General features: G+C 37.5%; 1 protein-coding gene across 1 annotated transcript; it reads left to right on the top strand.

The window, feature by feature from the left end:
* Positions 1-2855: 2855 nt before the first annotated feature.
* Positions 2856-17550, top strand: LOC119078641 (apolipophorins). Its single transcript, XM_037186239.1, has 19 exons — positions 2856-3031; positions 3135-3258; positions 6355-7514; positions 7582-8873; positions 8935-9195; positions 9256-9514; positions 9571-10128; positions 10196-10695; positions 10760-11140; positions 11206-12196; positions 12264-13404; positions 13468-14093; positions 14151-14371; positions 14436-14865; positions 14927-15058; positions 15122-16672; positions 16736-16856; positions 16918-17225; positions 17301-17550. The coding sequence occupies exons 2-19, from the start codon at positions 3156-3158 to the stop codon at positions 17313-17315; spliced, it is 10050 nt and encodes a 3349-aa protein (XP_037042134.1). The 5' UTR covers positions 2856-3031; positions 3135-3155; the 3' UTR covers positions 17316-17550.
* Positions 17551-19061: the final 1511 nt, after the last annotated feature.

A 19061-nucleotide genomic window follows, 5' to 3' on the forward strand; every position in this document is an offset into this window, starting at 1 on the left:
CATGCAACAGAGTATCATACTGATGTTGTAGTATAGAATTAATTAAAAACGACCTGTAGTCCTGTATGTAGTATCAAATGAAGTGTAAGACTCTCAAAAATAATATTCTACTACTCCTTCCTCTTCCCCTAAAACCATACATTTCTTTCAAACATACAAGTTACGGATTTACTTTTGCTATTCTCTAGATATTTGCGGAAAACAGATTTAGCTGACAGTATCAGCATGTGTGGACTTTACGTCAAATGATACTCAGATTTCGATCTTTTCGATGAAGAAGTAAAAACAATTCTAAGAAACCGATAATGAAACGTAAAGTCATCGTGTCCGGGTAAAACAGCTAAAAACTGCACAGAATATGCGTTACTAAGCAAAAAATACATCCTGAAATAAGTCAGTGAGCTTCTCGATCAACTCTTAAAATTATTGCAATATGTACACCGCTACATCCTCGTTCGAAATTGTTTATTTCAATAACACGCAAATCAAGCATAGCTAGAAACTTGTTGTTTTGTGACTAATGACCGCAAACATGACTAATTCTGCGAATTGATTTTCAAGGAAGAACAACAATGTAAACAGATGATAAAACGATTATTTAACGTTCCAGACTAAGTTGGCAACAAAGTCCAAATAAATTGTGTAATAGAGCTAGCCGGCTTATATTCACTGACACAAACGCACATTTTCGAGACGACAAAATATCTGCTAAATTTGCCATAGAATCCGACATGAAAAAAAAATCGGGGTGCTGACCTTGTTTAAAATGTATTTTGCATGTAGATAGAAACCACAAGCAATCTTAAATTAAATAGGCAGAGACGTTCTTAATCGAACTGCTGGAAATAAATTTTTTTATCGTCCATCCCAAGTATAAGGTCATGCCTTTATCACATAATAATAATGTAGATAAGACAGTGAAGAGATGAATCTGACTCAAATAGCAGTATTAAATTCATGCTGAATGGTTTCTTTATCACTTTTGTACATTCGTTAATGAGGAATAAAATGTCATGTCTCTAACAGTTAGTAGAGGAAACGTTCTGAACACTTAAATTTGTGCTCACGATTGTCATAACATTTGTATGCTTGCTAAGAGGACCGAAAGTAAAGCTGTCAATTCGCGGGGCGAAAGCTTCTGCTTTCGCCCCTTGAATTGACATTTCTTTACTTTCGATCCTCTTAGCAAGCATACAATACTTAATACGTAACTCTTTCGGCCTACTTTACTCAATCGATACGTAAATAACTATTGGGTCAGAATTTAAGCCAAGGTTTAAGCTAACAACATTATCAGTTGAGTTGAAATAAAGGAACCGAGGAGCTGCTAGATACTAAGGATTATGAGAATCAAAAATTTCAATGAAGTTTTCAATATTCTTTCAATATACGTTGCCACATGACAAAGATAGTGAAAGAATTATGATAAATACTACACATTCCCAAAGGTATTGCTATCGAGTCCCTTTCCACATTTACATAAAAGATATTCCCTCACATTACGTTACGCATCTGTACATCATCTGTCTGTTTAAGTCAAATGAAAACTGATACGCAACATCGTTTCTACTGCGGAATATCGACTTACTTTTTAAAATGTCTACTCAAAAAAATAACATTTGATGATGTTAGTCTTATTATCATGTTAAGCTGACACTGCACTACCAATTTCTCTTCCACATTTAACTGTAGCGATTGATTTTTTTGCCGAGTCTCGTAGATAACCTTTGAAACATATGCTAAACGGCAGTCAATATCTACAAATTTTATTGGTATTTCGCATAGCAGTTCATTTAACTTATCACTTTTTTTTAAATTGTTGTTTTTCACTTGGTTTTGAAAGGTTACAGTAAAATGTATTTAACTGACATCTGCAGCTTTGAACGAAAAAAAAAATCAAATTTAAAATTAAATTAATTAATTTACCCTCAACAACAGCCTAGGCATTTTTTAAAGGATGCAGAAGATTTAAAAATGTTACAAATTTATGGAAACCTACGTAAAGCATACCTATAAATCATTAAAATGAAGGAGAAGTATTTCAACTGAGCTCTGAAGATCATCGTTACCAGATCCGACTTTTTATTAGAATAGTGCAACATTTCCTAATTTTTGTCGGTTCTGTTAAAAGTGTGAAAATAGTCAGCTTTCTAACGAAACTACCCTAGAAACTTCTTTCACAATTTTTGAATGAAATTTTCATTTTTGAAAAAATTGGAAAGCCTCGATAGAAAACCACTGACACGGTTGGAAACCGAAAACAGATGAAAATGTCGTCGAATACGCTGTGAGGATCAGTTACACTTAACAAACATAAATATTTTGAAAGAAATCCCCTTCATAATCCTTACGATTCACTCAACAATGTTGGTAGCTATAAGCTTGAAAAGAAAACTTTACTCAAATAAGTTCCAGGATGTGTTTAAAAGAAAGTAATCTAAAAAAAACTTAAAACCACGTATGTACTGCATAACTTTCCATGCAATTCTATGACTACCAAATTATTATCGTTTGTTATCAATTTGAAGCAGCGCAACAAATTTTAAATTACACATCGTAATCACAGAAAAATGTACATAAGAACACACTTAAATCTCCCAAAGAAAAGCTGAAACAAGATTCTATCGACCACATAAAATAATATTGTAGTGTACCTATATACAACAATGACAGAGCAACACATCCATTTCATTATTTTTTTTAAATTGAAAATACTAACATCCATATACTTTATGTACCTACATAGATTTCATTTATTTACTCTTACGGTTTTACTTGAGCCAACGACACATACATATAATATACAGAACCTACTTAAGGTTCACAACGAAAATAAAATATATATTAATCGCTGCTCTCCTGTAGGCATAAGTATTACTTGCAGGATCTCTGCATGCACATTCCAATTTGAGCTCTTGTTACGTTAAGAATAATTTATTCTTAACAGTTCCATCAGAACCGTTGGAGTAATCTGTCGGAAGAGTGAATTATTTTTAAATTCTCCTAAGTGTTTGCTTTATAAAGAAAAGTGGTGAATAATTTTTCATTTTAAATTAAATTGAATTTTTTTGTCGAATTAATTTGTGTTTTTTGAAACAAGAAAAATTATCTAAATCTAAATTTCTTCAATATAGGGATAATTCGTTTGGGAAAAAATGGGGATGACAACGTCTCCTCGATCGTTCAAGTATTTGAACGGAAAAATATATGTTTTGGTGATTGTGCTATTTGCTTTTCTATATCGGATTGAAGCTGGTGGTGAGTTTCCGTTTTATTTTCTGTACTATTTAGTGAATAAATTCAATTGGAAAGGACAATAGTGAATATATTAGGTGAACCTAGAGCGAATGGATTATTTGATGGAAAAGTTATTTCCAAGATACACCCCTAAGTGATTTGTGTAGGACCTTTGAATTGTTACAGCTACGACGTTCATTTGTTTAATATTTTTTTAATAAATGAAATGAAATGAAGTGAACTCTACACTCCACTTGATTAGCTCCGAAAATATATTTTCGAAAAATAAGTTTCATTTGATTCAGTGGTGATTTATGTTAAGCTAACTGTGGAAGGCTATTCAAAATTTTATTTTCAACTTTATAATTAATCTTTGTGATTTTACCTTGAAGAGAAAGTGAACCTATTTGATGATTTATTGAAACTTCAAAAATTGTGTATCACAAAAATTCCGGCGATAATTAGAAAAGTGAAGGTCTGAATACCAACGACCGAATTTCGTTTTTCAATTAATATTTTCTTTAGTTACTTATCACTTCAAGAACATTCCAATCACAAATTGCGATATGAAGAAAAATAAATTTTTGTTCCAAAGTGTATCAAAGCAAAGGCATATCACAATGTTAATGTATAACATGATGGTCTCCTATGTATTACAACTCTTCAAATGAAGCAAATTCAATTGAAGACAATAACACAGTATATCCGGTTAATTTATTCCCATTATGGTTATAAAGCAACAAGATCAACACTTGACAAACAAAAATCATAATAACTTTTTTTTATGATTCTAGAATTACTTTTAACATTCATTTAATGTTCAATTACGATAACAGATACATTAAAAGAAATTTTTAGATAGAAATCAAAATTGTACCCGTCCGACATGAAATGAATATCAAATTTTTAGAGTTAGCCGCAACAGCAACAGAACGATATGAACATGACTTTGCTGTTTATTCGTATGAAATGTTGAGTGAGCTTTTCGCTTCGCATTTAACTTTACACAAATAAACACTGAACACATCTCAACACATAAGGCTATAAAAGTTCTGCATCTGAATTTTAAAGTAAATATTGTTAGCAATAAAATGACAAATTTAAAACACACGACCAACCAGTCAGACTACTTTTTTGTGGACAAAAAAATTGTCAAAATTTCTGAGTAGAAATAGAAATTGCGAAATGAAATTATAAGTTAAAGATGTAAATCTCGAGATAACTTTATCAAAACATTATAAAAAAATCACATGCGTCTTAAAATTCTTTCAAGAACCAGACAGAGGTCAAGAATACAGGTGACATTCTCATAATTGTCTTCGATATTTTAATAAATTCAAATCTCTAATAAAGGGAGAGAGGGGTGAAATTCGACCTGTTTTTGGAGTTGTTGTGGTTTGTGAATGATTCCACACAAAATTTGTTTAACAAATGAAAGTCTAGATTTTTTATTTTAGTTATCATTCTGGCATACCTTACAGAAATTTAGAAATTAAAAATCTAGATTGTCATTTATTCAACGAAATTTTCGTCAAAACATTACAACTCCCACATTAGAAAAAATGTAGAATTTTACTTTTCTCTCACTGTTTGTTCACGAGTTTGTTCATCATGTTAAACACCTAGAGATTATCGTTAGTGGTAAACTCCTTCCGATTAAAATGACCAAATTTTATATTTGGATTGTTTGATGAGATATGGGACAGGTAGAAGCTAATTATTATTCTTTTCGGGTAAATAAATCTGAGATGGGGAAATTCAATTTTTTTTTGCCTAATCCGATATACGTTGTGGCACACGAGGCAAATAATTTTAAGATGATAACCAGTTTAATTTGGTAATTCGAATATTTTGTCTGAAGTATCTTTAAAAACCCAGCTTTTTTATGAGCTCATACAAATAACGAAAAATAAAATGTGAAGAGGTTTAATGATTGTGGATCTGTACAAATAGCGACAAAAGACTTTCTGATCCCGTGTGATCCTATTAAAATTTCCATAAATTAAAATATTCACTTTATCATCATCAAACTAGATTCAATGTCCATACGTGGCTGGCGATTATTATTCAAAAGGTCCACCAAAATAAATAATAAATTGTGTCTCATATTTTACTGACTGATAACCACAAAGCAAATTTACCAACTGTGATCCCACAATATCAAAATATAATTGAATGCTTCACCAAATTTTAGTAAATATTTTTTCTTCTTCCAAATTTATCTTGGATAATAATCGCACTTCTACGGAAATTGTTACTATTTTCGTCAGTCGAACAACATAATTATCAATAATATCAAAACATCAAACATTACTCGAAGAAGGAAAAATAACGAAAATAAACAAACAAATTGTTAATAGACAGGCGCAATTCACATTAATTTAATTAGAATTGAATGTCTGATTGATCTGATTAATTTATAATGACTCACGGATTCATATGATATTTAATTGAGACAACCGGATTTGTCGGCTTAGCTGCAGTATGTTATCACTGCGGTACTATATTTTTCAATTTTATACAACAAATTGATGATTCTATCTAATTTTTTGTGTTGACTAACAATAAATTATATAATCGACTGCATTCGGTGAGTTAGTGCACTATACATACAATTTACGATAATTAGAGTAGAAAAGAAATGAAAATAGAAAACAAATGTGTTGAATCACTTTCACCACATGCAGAGAATGAATTTAAGGGTGCCAATGACTGACGGCATGGTGGAATTTTCCAAAATATTTACGAGTATTTTTAACTGTGTGTTTCTTCAAGATGTTTGTTTTTTTGGTAAAACATATTAACACACCAGCAAAGATATGGTTATTACATGATTTGTTGTTGGAACAAAAATTTTATTGTTTCAGGTTTATGTAAAGCTATAGCCCAATGTGGTGATGATGCAAGGAATGTTTTTCTTATAGTCGATTTGATTTGTAAATTTTAAGTTTCAAATAGTTTTCAAACAAATGTTATATGAGACCCAGTGGTCTTACGGCATTCCTGATTTTGTTTTATATTCGTTTCGAAAAACTGTGAGACTTAGACCTCTCAAAAAATGGCCCTATCGTTCACTCTACAGAAATTCATTGAACTAAATTAATTTTACCTTCACAGATGTATGCAACGAAGGATGTCCTGCTGGCGGAAACAAACCTGGAAAATTGGTCTTCAAAGCGGGCAGCGTATACACCTATGACCTCAAAAGTGACATCAAAATTTACCTCTCCGGAAAACCAGATAACCAGGAAAAGACCATGTCGGTAGCTGGTTCATTCGAAGTTTACGCAGAAACTGACTGCAACTACGCTATGAAAATTTTGAATTTGCAAGTCAAAGGACCAGATAGAACTGCCATTCGAACCGGTGCTGACTTACAGGGCCAGAAAATTGTTCGTTTCACTTTTGCCAATGATGAACTCACGCCAGAAATTTGTGCGCAAAGCGATGATACCGAGTTTGGATTGAATGTGAAACGTGCGTTGATATCTATGCTTCAATCGGCTGATTCTAAGTCATACGAAACCGATGTGTTCGGAACGTGTCCAACGTCTTTCTCCAAGTCACAGTCGGGCGATACATTAACGGTTATCAAAACGAAAAATTTGAACCTTTGCGGACATCGAGAAACACTATCCAATGGATTGATAACTGGCGTGATTGATGACAATGCTGGAGTAAAATCAACTCCTTTGTTGAACGGCGACTACATCAGCGAACAAAGATATAAGAGTGGAATTTTGGAAAATGTTCAATTGACCGAAGATTATCACTATGTTCCATTTTCAAGCGGTGAGGCAGGTGCCAGGGTGAAAGTAACAACAACGGTCAAAAAAACGAAACAAACTGAGGGCGCAGCACCCAAAACTGCAGCAGGTGTACCAAGAACATTGTTGTTTGAAAATCCAAAGCCTCAAGTTATTCCTAAATTTGGAGCTACCATCGAAAAGTCTTTGAAAGCCACCTTGGAAACATATAAAAATTATGTCGGCGACAATTCTGCGGCTAAATTCAGTGAATTGATTCGCTTCATGCAATATGCTAAAAAGGATGAACTCGCTCAATTGTTCAGCAAAGTTAAAGCCGGTACTGTGGACAGCAACAAAGATTTAACACGAAAAGTATACTTGGATGCACTTTTCCGTACTGGCACTAGCGACTCCATGGATGCCACTGTTGCCCTGATGAATGAACTGACTGACAAAGAGAAGCGGATTGCGTACATGTCTTTCAATTTGGTGAAGAATGTGAACAAAGACAGTCTTCCCTCAATAGCGGTAAGTTAATGCAGCGAACTTTCTTAGTTTCCTCACATTAAACTTTCATTTTACTTCGATTTATTAGAAACTTATTGATGCGAAGACTCCATACCCGAAAGAAGTCTATTTGAGCCTCGGCAGTCTACTCAACAAATATTGCAGAAAGTATGGATGCAAAGCCACTGAAACGAAAAATATTTTCGATAAATTCATCCGCAAACTAAACCAATGCAAAGCCAATACACGCGAAGAGGAAACCACGATTATTGCAGTTCTAAAAGGAATCCGCAATACAAACCATCTTTCACCGCCAATCATCAATCAATTGGTGCAATGTACAAATGACAAGAAATCATCACGTATTCGTGTTGCAGCCCTGCAAACATTTACGGCTGCTGCATGTGATTCAAATGTTCAAAAAACTGCCCTGGCTTTGATGAACAACCGTGAAGAAGATGCTGAATTAAGAATTGAAGCTTACTTGGCATATGTTGCTTGTCCGTCCGGAACTGTTGCTAACGAAGTCAAGAGACTGTTGGACACAGAAACCGTTTACCAAGTTGGATCTTACATTACATCGCATTTGGCTAGTATTCGATCATCGACCGATCCATCTCGCGAAGCTGCTCGACAACATTTCGCCAATGTTCGTACCACACAGAAATTCCCTGTTGACCTACGTCGTTATTCTTTCAATCGTGAAATTTCCTATTCACTTGGATCGTTGGGACTTGGGGCAGGTGCGGACTCAAACGTTATTTATTCGCAAAAGAGCTTCCTTCCGCGATCGGCTCGTTTCAATTTGACTGGAGAAATTTTCGGAAACAGCTTCAATATCTTCGAGGTGGCGGGCCGTCAAGAAAACTTAGACCTGTTGATGGAGAGTCGACTTGGTCCAAAGGGTTTCTTCAATACGGCTAATTTGCAAGAGATTTACGATGCTTTCTTCAGCGATGTTAAACACATGCAGAAGAGATCCGTGCGTAACGATATCAAACAATTTGCGAAGACTGTCAACATGGGCAACGAAGTGAACAACGATATTGACTTAGATATATCGTTTAAGCTTTTCGGAAGCGAAATGTATTTCTTGAGTTTGGGAGATAATTTGAGCATGGACCCGAGAGAATTCCTTAAGGATGTTCAAAAGAGAATTACTGGAGCGCTTAATAAGGCTAAAGATTTTGATTACACCTACGAAAGTCATTCCTTGTTCTTGGATGCGGAGCTAGTGTACCCGACCGGTGTTGGTATGCCATTGAAATTGTCGACATTGGGAACTGGTGTTGTACGAATGGAAACTGGTGGAAAATTCGATTTCAAAAACATGAAAGATAATCCAAAGGACGCGAAATTCAACTTGAAACTGGTTCCGAGGTAACATTTGAATTTTTTAAGAGTTTTGAACGAGACGAATTAATTCTATTACGGTCCATAGCTACAATTTCGAAATTAAAGGCACAATTAGTGTGGATGGCTTTAGTGTTCTGTCTGGTCTTCAATTAACTGGAACGGTCCATTCATCAACTGGTTTAGAGATTGACTTCAAAATGGTTGATGGAGGAAAGGGAGTTGACTTTGATGTTCGCTTCCCCTTGACGAAACAAGAACTTTTCAAATTCGACCACAAAATCGTGTTCGTTTTACAAGAACGTGGCAAGGACAGTATCGACACTCCGTTGAAATTCACATCCAAATCGTAAGATTTTCTTCTAAACAACTCATTTGTTCAAATAATCAAAAACCATTTTGCAAATAGGAATGCCTTCAGTGGATGTTTCGATCAACTGGTCGACTATGTTGGAGTTGTAGTGTGTGCAGATTACAGCATCAGCACACCACAAGTAGGTGGGGCCGCATTCCCTCTCAACGGACCAAACTACGTGAATGCGTATGTCAATGTTGATTCTTTATACAAATTCCAAGCTCGTGTGAATAACGATAAGCCGGGCTATCGGTCCCTCGAATTCAAATTCGATACGCCTGGATCGACAACTCCTCGAGCAACCACCCTGAAGGTAACGACTCTTTCAGCTATTAAGTGAAGAATGTGCCTAATTCATCCAAATTTCAGATGGAAGTTGCCTCTTCACCCAAATATTTCGCACGAATTGCTTTGACATCGCCAATTCCAACAATACAAAATGCGTATGTTGAGGCTGGCTTCAATAATAATGACAAAGAGCTAGTGTTCTACGTAGATGCAGGTCGTGGAAGCGAACAATATACCGGAAAAGTTGGATTTACGAAAGCTGGCAATCCGAACCATCAAGAGTATACACCAATTCTTCTATGGAACACACCGTCATCAACTCAAGACAAATTTTTCGGATACAAAGTAACCGGTAAAGTGGTAGTCGATAAACGATCAGATACTGCAAAGCGATACACCTTCAACAAAATTGAAGTTATTGGAGATGGCGAGCCAGTGACTGTCGACGGTTGGGTAGATGTAGATGGCGATAAGCTTAGTAATGATTTGAAAATCAGCAAGGGAAGTGCCAATGGAAAATTCGTTGGTAATTTCGAAGTTCGCAAGAGATTTGTTAATTTCGATTTGGGAATGACAACCAATTTCCATGATTATGCCAACGGAAAGATTGCCTTCAATTTTGATCACGGAGATAACTATGTGAGAGAACGTGAAATTTTCTCGATTTTCAATCAATAACCGAATATTCGTTTGTTTGTTTTCTTAGTTCAGCAACAAATATTTGGTTGTTTATGGCCAGGACCTAGAATCGCAGACAAAGAGAGTGGAATTATACCATAGATACGACTATGAATTCACCGACAATGAGAAATTGAAGTCTTTGAAGATCGACCAGAAATTCAAAGCGCCAGCTGTACCAGTGAACTATGAATTCGAGGGTGATTTCAACAAGAATTTAGTGAAATTCGACCTTGGCATTGGTTATCAAAAGCACACATTTGGAGGCAAGTTAACATCAAAACTGAATGGTAAAACACAGGGCGACTATGACGTCAATTTCACCGTTTCGTTGAACACTCACAATGCGAAATTGTTCATGAAACGTGAGATCGAAGGCGGTAAATCTAAGATCAACAATCGTTTCACAACAAGTGCTGGAACTAAGGCTGAACTGAATGGACACATCGGCAATGAAATTGGTCCCAAAAACGCAGACATCAATCTGGAAGGTACACTGGTACCAATCGAAAAGGAAGAGCCATACAAGTAAGTGAATTCGATATGAGATCCTGGATTTGAATATTTTCAATGAAATTACGTCTGCAAATAGGTGCACCTTGGTAATCTTGCTGACAGCGAAAAAAGCCTCTTCCAACGCTAAATTGTTCGTTGGATCAACCGAATTGGCGTCTTATGATGTGAACGTTGACCGAACAGATGACAAAAATATGAACGGAGTATTCAACATGAAGGTGAAGGACACCATTGATGGAAAGGGAACATTCAAATCTAATAACGGCAAAGGCGATGGAAACGTTCTGGTGACGTTGCTAAAAGTAGATCGCAAGTTTAAGGTCAGCTCAACATTCAACATTGCTGCTCCGATTTATGACATGAAGACTGAATTTTACTACAATTTCGAAAAAGAGAACGACAAGAAGATCACATTCGACACAAAGAATAGAGTGATGAAGGGAAGCTTCGATAGCAAGTAAGTGGTCGAAGCCAGCGATTACGCTAGATCGTTTTGAATAATTTTAACTAATCCGTTAACAGGAACACGCTCGAAGTTCAAGGCGACAAGTACATCTTCAACACTGACGGCACAACCGAAGGTCGACCAGCCGAAGGAAAAGCAAATGTAAAATTCCACTTGACACTACCCAACGGAAGAGAAATGTCTGGAAACGTAGAGCGCGAGGTTAGAATAAAACAGGATGTCGGCACTGGCAATTTACTTGTCTCGTTGAAAGATATACTTCCAAACAAAAAGACCCGTTCGATGGTCGTAACTGGTACTCTCTCTGATGCTAACATTCGATCCAGACTATTCAATCTGGTGCACAAAATTACATTCATCGATTTCGATGGACGTGATGTTGTTCTGAGCACACACTTCAAGAATGTGCCGAAAGGTGAATTTAAAAATGGAGCAGCAGAATTGAATTTGCGCGGCAGTATGCTACCGGAAGTGATCGACTTGAAGATAAGCGTTGATGAGTATTGTCATGAACATGCTGTTTATTCGGCATCGGCGAAATACGGCGGTCAATTTAACTTCAACGTAAACGGCAATTACTATGTTGGTACCGGAAAGAAACCCACAACATACGACATTAAGACCGTGATTAATGTTCCGAATACGCAAATTAAATCGGCAAGTTTACAATCGAACGGTAAATTCATAGCACCACAGAGCCCCACGGATGTGTACGAGGGACAATTCAAAGTTAGTGGCGCATTGAACAATAAAGTTTTCTCCGCTGACACAACTCTCAAAGGCAACAACAAAGCCGGATCGGGTAACTTGAAATTCAACGTTCCCGATATGGATCCGTTTTCGGCTGATGGCAGTTACACATTGAACATTGAAGACGATGTCAATGGTGATGGTAAAGGAACATTAAATGTTCATTATGGAAAAGATAAAACGGTTTCCGTTTCTACTGATGTTAAAGTGGGATCTAATGGTGAAGATGTAGCCGTACAGGTTGGACTTAAGACTCCATTCGATAATGCAAAGAATGTGGATTTTTCATTCAAACAAGTAAGTGTTCAAACGTACAAAATGAAAGCGCATCCCGCTAATACCAATTTGGTCTGTTAATTTACAGGTAGTCTCTGGTAACTCTAACACAATGCGAGCCACAATGAAAGCAGATGACAAAAAATACGCTCTAGTCAGTCACACCTCGTTCACAACCGTCAATCCCAAAGTTGACATTGTACTCACTTATCCCAATCATCCAGATGTGAAATTCTTCTTTGAATCACACAATTTGGGTGATTCGAAATACAATGGCAAATTGAATATGGAAAATTTCGGTGACTTCAATCTCATTTCATCGGCTGAAGGCTCATTCCAAAGCTTGGAGAATTACTATCTCATAGTCGACATAGACTCGCCAAAAATGCAGATCAATAAAGTACATGTTGAAATGAATTCGAAGAAAGGCGGTAAAGGTGTTGAGTTTAAAGCAACCGAAGGGGGAAAGAACGTCATCAGCGGAAGTGCTGACTTTACAGTGCAAGATCAAAATGGTAAACTGGAAATTGGCGGTCAAGGCGATTTCAAATTCTATGAGAAGCAAAGCACTGGTAATTTCAAGTACGTTCGTACCAATTTCGACGAAAAACAACACAAAGAGAGCGGCTTCAAAGTGGTCATGAATGGAAACATCGACAACAAGAAAGTTGTGGCCGAATTCAAATGGACAAACAAGAATTTCCACATTCAAAACTCAATTTGCCAGGATAACTCCAAGTGCAGTTCCATCCAAATCAATTCAGCAATCGATCAGACTGATCTCGATTTCAAGCATAACTTGGTTGTCAATATCGACCTAGGATCATTCGGCTATACGCACGACTTCATATTAACGTCTACCACTGATGGGTCCGGATTCCGTCTCAGACATCATACGTTCGATATGCAATTGAAGAACAAAAACGCCATCAAATATCAATTCAAGGTGGACTTGAAACCAGAGGACAGCAGTGTAATGCTATCGTTGCCCACTCGTCAAGTTGTCGTTGAAGTTGTATTGAGAATACCGAAAGACATTTACGGAAAATACGATGTCAGGGTATCGTCGTACTTGGATAAGAGAAATTCACCAGCCAATGTGGCCACTATCGGACTAACTGCTGATGTCAATCAAATGGGAAATAATGGCGTGAGAACGAATTATGCTTTGAAATTCTCGCACCCATCTCTTAAGGAAATGAAAGTATTCGGAAAGTCTGAATTGAGCGGTAAGTAGTTGAATCTTTAATGCAAGCAATTGGCATTTTAAAATGTAACTTAAACCATAACAGGTGACGATATGTATGCTTCCGGTGAAATGACCATTGACATCTTCAAAAATGCAAATCAGGCAATCGTTATCGTCGGCAAATATGACAACCTCGAATCCGATCCATTGAAGGCATTCAATGTTTCATCCGAACTGAGTGTTAAGAGTCAGGGTCTAGGTTTCAACTACGGATTTACTGGTCATGCCGCCGCTTCATTGGATCGCCGTCAAGTCAGTATCGGCGGATCCATTCAATCGCCAACACCAAACCTTCAGGCTAGCATCTTTTACATAAGCACCGAACGTAATTTCGAGCTTGTGGCAAACGCATTCAACGAAAAACTGCTTCAAGCTGATGGACAATATGATTTGGATACGCACAATGGCAAATTGAAGGCAACAATGAAATATTTGAATACGGCGCCATTCATTCTTGAGGGAACCATTAGTGGATTCAATTCCGTGAAAGGTACCTTCAAGAGAGATCGTCTGATCGACGTAACCGGTGAGGTAACACAAGGCAAGGAAGCGAGTCTATTGGTAACCGGACAAGGCAAGGAGCTGTTCCGCGGTAGAATTGCTTTGGATCAGACCCATTTCTTGAAATCCGAATACAAAGTCGATGACGCCCAGATCAAAGAGTTCATGGTAAGGCTGATTCAGTCGATTTTCGCTTCCATTTCAAATAAAATCAATTTCTTGTAGAAAATTGCTCAAAACGAAATTTCGAAAGACGCCGAGAAAAGCAAAGCAGAAATCGAAAAGCGATTGAATGATGCTCGCACCACGTTGGACGATCAAGTCACCAAGATAAAGGGAGCCGTACCAGATTTCGATCGATTCGTTGCCGAATACAAGAAGGAAGGTCAAAAGGTTCTAGATGAATTGAAGACGGACGAAACCATTAAGAAGTTCATCGAATTCTAGTAAGTTGCAATTATATGTTCGGTGTGACGCAAGGGATGTTAACATATTCCATCGACATTTTAGCAACCAGTTCTACGAGTCAATCGGAAAGACCCTTGAAGAAGTCATGAAGACGCTTATCGAATACGTCAAGAAGGTCAACGAGACCCTTGCCGAATTTTACAAGGACGTGCGCCAAGCATTCAACGACAACATCCTACCTGCATTGAAAGAAACCTACACAAATGTGGAACGAATCATTATGGCTTTCGCCGAAGAAGCTGTGCGTCTCGTCGGAGACTTTGCTCAGCGGGTGGTTCAGAGTATGAAGGCGTTTGAGGAAGATTTTGCAAAGATCGGCAGTGTTGTGTCGGAACAGTTTAAAAAGATTGCCGCAATTTTCAACAAATACTTTGACACTATTCGCAAGGAGGCCAATGATTTTTACCAGCTAATCGTTGACAATCTGAAGACACTGCCTGGTTTGGATGAAATCAAAGCCAAAATTAAGGAGGTAAAGTTAATTGCATTTTTGATGGTTAATGGTGATTTGAATCGCAAATTTTCCTCTGCAGACACTAGGCGAATACATAGCACCAGATCAACTTTCGCAAATTGTTAGAGGAATTTCAACGTTCTTGCAAGAAATCATTCCAGTTGACCAATTCGATGAATTCGTGAAGAATGTTGAGCAATACATCGATAGTGTAAGTTTGTCATGGTTTTGCGTTTATATGTCGACACAAATTGACTTTGATTCTCGCCTACAGAAATTGTCCAATAAACGAGTGAACGACATCGAAGAACTGAAGAAGATCTATGTCAGCCTAATGAAAGCCGTTCGTGCCGTTATCGAAATGATACGTACCCAAGTCGGCGATACTGATGTCACAAAGAACAACTACTGGTTCCCGATACCATTCTCTTTCGATGCTCTGAAACGAGTACCATCTGTGTCCAACTTCAGATTTAGTCCATGGAATTTCTTCCGCAACGAAAAAACTCAATCTCTGCGCGACATTCTACTGACATACCGTCCATACGCCTGGAATCCGAAGAACTTCTTACCGCCATTCGATAAGCACGGTACAATTGTCGACGGACAACACATCTTCACGTTTGATGGTCGCCACATGACGTTCCCGGGAACATGCCAGTACATTTTGGCTCAAGATTTCGTAAACAACAACTTCAGTGTGGTAGTCAATCTCGACGCTGGTAAATTGAAGAGTATTACTCTAGTGGACAAAGAGGACTCTGTAGAGGTCAGCCCAGGCGGTATTGTTAAACTAAACGACAAGGCAACCGAAATGCCAGTGCACAAGGCTAACATTCATGCATGGCGACGATACTACACTGTCTCATTTTTGTCAATGTACGGTGTATTTGTTCAATGTGGACTGGATATGCGTGTCTGCTACATATCCGTCAATGGATACTATCACGGAAAACTTCGCGGTATGTTAGGTAATGGCAACAGTGAACCATATGACGATTTTACGCTACCGAACAATCACATCGCTGCCGATTTCGCTCAATTCGGAAATGCTTACAAAACGACAGCCACTTGTGCCGATGTTCCATTTGACGAACATAAAAACGAGAAAAGCGACGAATGTTCATCAGTATTCGGTTATGATTCATCGATGAAATATTGCTATCTGTTCGTTGATCGTCGACCATACGCAGAGGCCTGTGAGCATGCCGTCCATCATTCAACGGACAAGAAAGATGCTGCTTGTAATATGGCACTAGCCTATGCATCAGCATGTCGCATGGAAAACATTTTCACCAGTGCACCGGACACATGCGTTACTTGTCCTGCAAAGCGGGCTGTTGGAGATACGTACACTGAAACTGCACCGCAAAAAAAGGCTGATGTATTGTTTGTAGTTGATCTCGGATTAGGTGCGCAGACCCTCACCGACTTGGTTCAACCATCCGTGAATATCCTTCGAAATCAGTTGAAAATGCGTGACTTCCAAGAAGGAAATGTAAATATCGCCATTGTCGGCTATCGCAAAGACTTGAAGTACCCACATCATTTCACAACGAACGGAAAACTTGACTTTACCGGAAAATTGACCATGCCAGATGACACTGATATGCCGAAGGATGTACCACCAGTTAAAACAGGCAACGAAAAGTTGGATAAGGCGTTGGAGGACGCATTCAATTACAATCGTCAATTGCAAGAGGATCTGGGTATTGCTGCTGACGGTAGAGCATTCCAAGAAGCATTCAAATATCCATTCCGAAGCAATGCCGCTAAAGCAATTATTGCATTCAGATCGGACAATCTGGTACACTCTAAGAACCCGGTAAATATTCTTAATTGTTCATTTGTTGTGAAGGAGCTATTTCTAACTGAGAACTGATTTTAGTTGAAACAAGCTGGCGGTACATTGATGAACACATTGGCGAAGGTTCATGGCATTGCCGTTCATATGGTGGGACCACTGGAAAGTCTTAAAATAAACAACGAAAAGAACAACAAAGTTATCGGTGAGTGGTAAAATTGGTGATAAATGATCCAACACAGCATACTAAAACCAATCTATTGCAGGCTTTAATCCCGATTCTGTGATCCTATTCGGAAAGAAAGGCAAGACAGCCGAATTGCGAGAGAAATTAACTTATGATGCCGATTTGGGTGTTGATCTAGTCCAGGCCAACAACGGTTATTCGTTCACACTAACCAATTTCAACGAAACGAAAGACAAGAAGGCATTCATTCAGCACATGACCGCTGCTATTGCCGATGATTTGGCTAGAACGGAATACACATTGAACTGTGAATGTGAACTACGATACGGATTGTTTGCGTACGAAAAATGTCATCAAGTGGAATCCAGATTGTTACCGCCGATTGTGGTAAGTTAATGAAGAAGAATGATGATGTTACTGGTTGGGGAAACTGAATTTGAATTTTTTCTAATATTTTTGCAGAAAGCACGCGGCTAAATTAACTGATTAACAACTACAAGAATATCACAAAAGAAAAACAAAGTTCTGCCATTAATGCTATTTAGATTGTGACTGTTGTGCTGATTCCCGAACGAACATATTTTTGTAGTTTTTAAGGAATGGAAGGAGGTTGGAGATTTTTTATGTATTAATTTTGTGTGAGCTTTCTGCATAAGAGAGAAAATAAAAATGGACAAATCACGTTTTTGTCAAATAAAGAGACTGAATATTGTTCGTCGATTTTAACTATACGATCTATTACCGACCACTAAAAAATTAAGATGAGCAGAGTGTGCTAATATGGTCTTTAGCAGCAGAATGTATTCTAATGAAGTAAAAGATCTTGGAGAAATTTGTTGAAAATGCGATCGATACATTTCAATCTCTATGCTAGATTACGATAGGCCAATCAGGTGAGTGAGTGGTAAAAGACAATCTTACAAGGAGCTGACCCTCAATTGGCGTACAGTCCGACTAACAACGACATATATGATCAATTTATGTATTCAAAAGATCTCCGTACAGGAGATTCACCTTATATTTCTGTTAAAATTCCAATCTCCTGGGAAAATCACCTAATATTGAGAAATTTATAACTGTGTGGTTGGTATGCGTCCACCTGTTGAGATATTAGTGGTATACAAACTTAGCAAAATGGATTCATGTGCTATACCGATATCATCTGATATTGACAAAGACGACAAATAAACGAGCCGTCAGAACAGTCGGAGCGTTTGCTGCGACTGAGCCCCGTACGAACCCGTACATCTATTGCGTACGTGACCCTAGTTCGTCGGTCGCCCTACTCTTACCGTAAGCCTACTGCGCCCGTAAACGTCGTTAAAGTAAAATTCTTATGAAATGTGTACGTCTTAAAAATTGTGCATAGCGCAATTACGAAGCCCCGTACGATGTTCCTTTCAAATGTTACACAAATATCAAACTGACCTAAAATTTTATCGAGTACATAGAAATTGCCGGAGGCAGTACCGACAGCACCTTGCTACGTCAAATGTAATAAATTCCTATTCAAACGGCTACATACCGCTATATTAACTTATATTTGAATATAAATAAACAATTTGCTGTTGAATATGCTAGTATATAGCTCCAAATAGCTGTATATACCGTTATATAGCTCAATATAGCTGTATATATTTATACAAATATGGGATGCTTAAAACACCTCAAACACATAACCAATCACTTCCACTTTGCAGGAACTTTCTATGTACCAATTTAACAAAGTTACATCATTTTTACTAAAATCCAAGATGGAGGCCGGTGGCCATTTTGTTAGGATGTGGAAAGTACAACGGCCACTTTACATTCGTCAATACCTTTCAATCAAAAAAAAAAAATGAAATTCGGTCAAATTTTACTCGAGATGTTGACAAAAAACACCACCTTCACTGTACGGCCGAGTATCCACATATAAGCTCATTCCAACCCAAGTAGCATTTCAGAAAAAATAACTTATTCGTTAGAATAACGTTGTAGCAACGTTGTCACAACGGTTTTGCAACCGTTGTTGCCCGGTTATAGTTTAACCTAGGTCAATTAACCGTTGGATAACAGTTAAACAACGAAAAAGTTAAAAATTTAAGGTATAGCAACTATAATTTTTAACTTTTTCGTTGTTTAACGGTTATCCAACGGTTAATTGACGTAGGTTAAACTATAACCGGGCAACAACGGTTGCACAACCGTTGTGGCAACATTGCTACAACGTTATTTTAACGA

The sequence above is a fragment of the Bradysia coprophila genome, chromosome III (genome assembly GCF_014529535.1).
Source record: "Bradysia coprophila strain Holo2 chromosome III, BU_Bcop_v1, whole genome shotgun sequence".
Lineage (NCBI taxonomy): Eukaryota > Metazoa > Arthropoda > Insecta > Diptera > Sciaridae > Bradysia > Bradysia coprophila.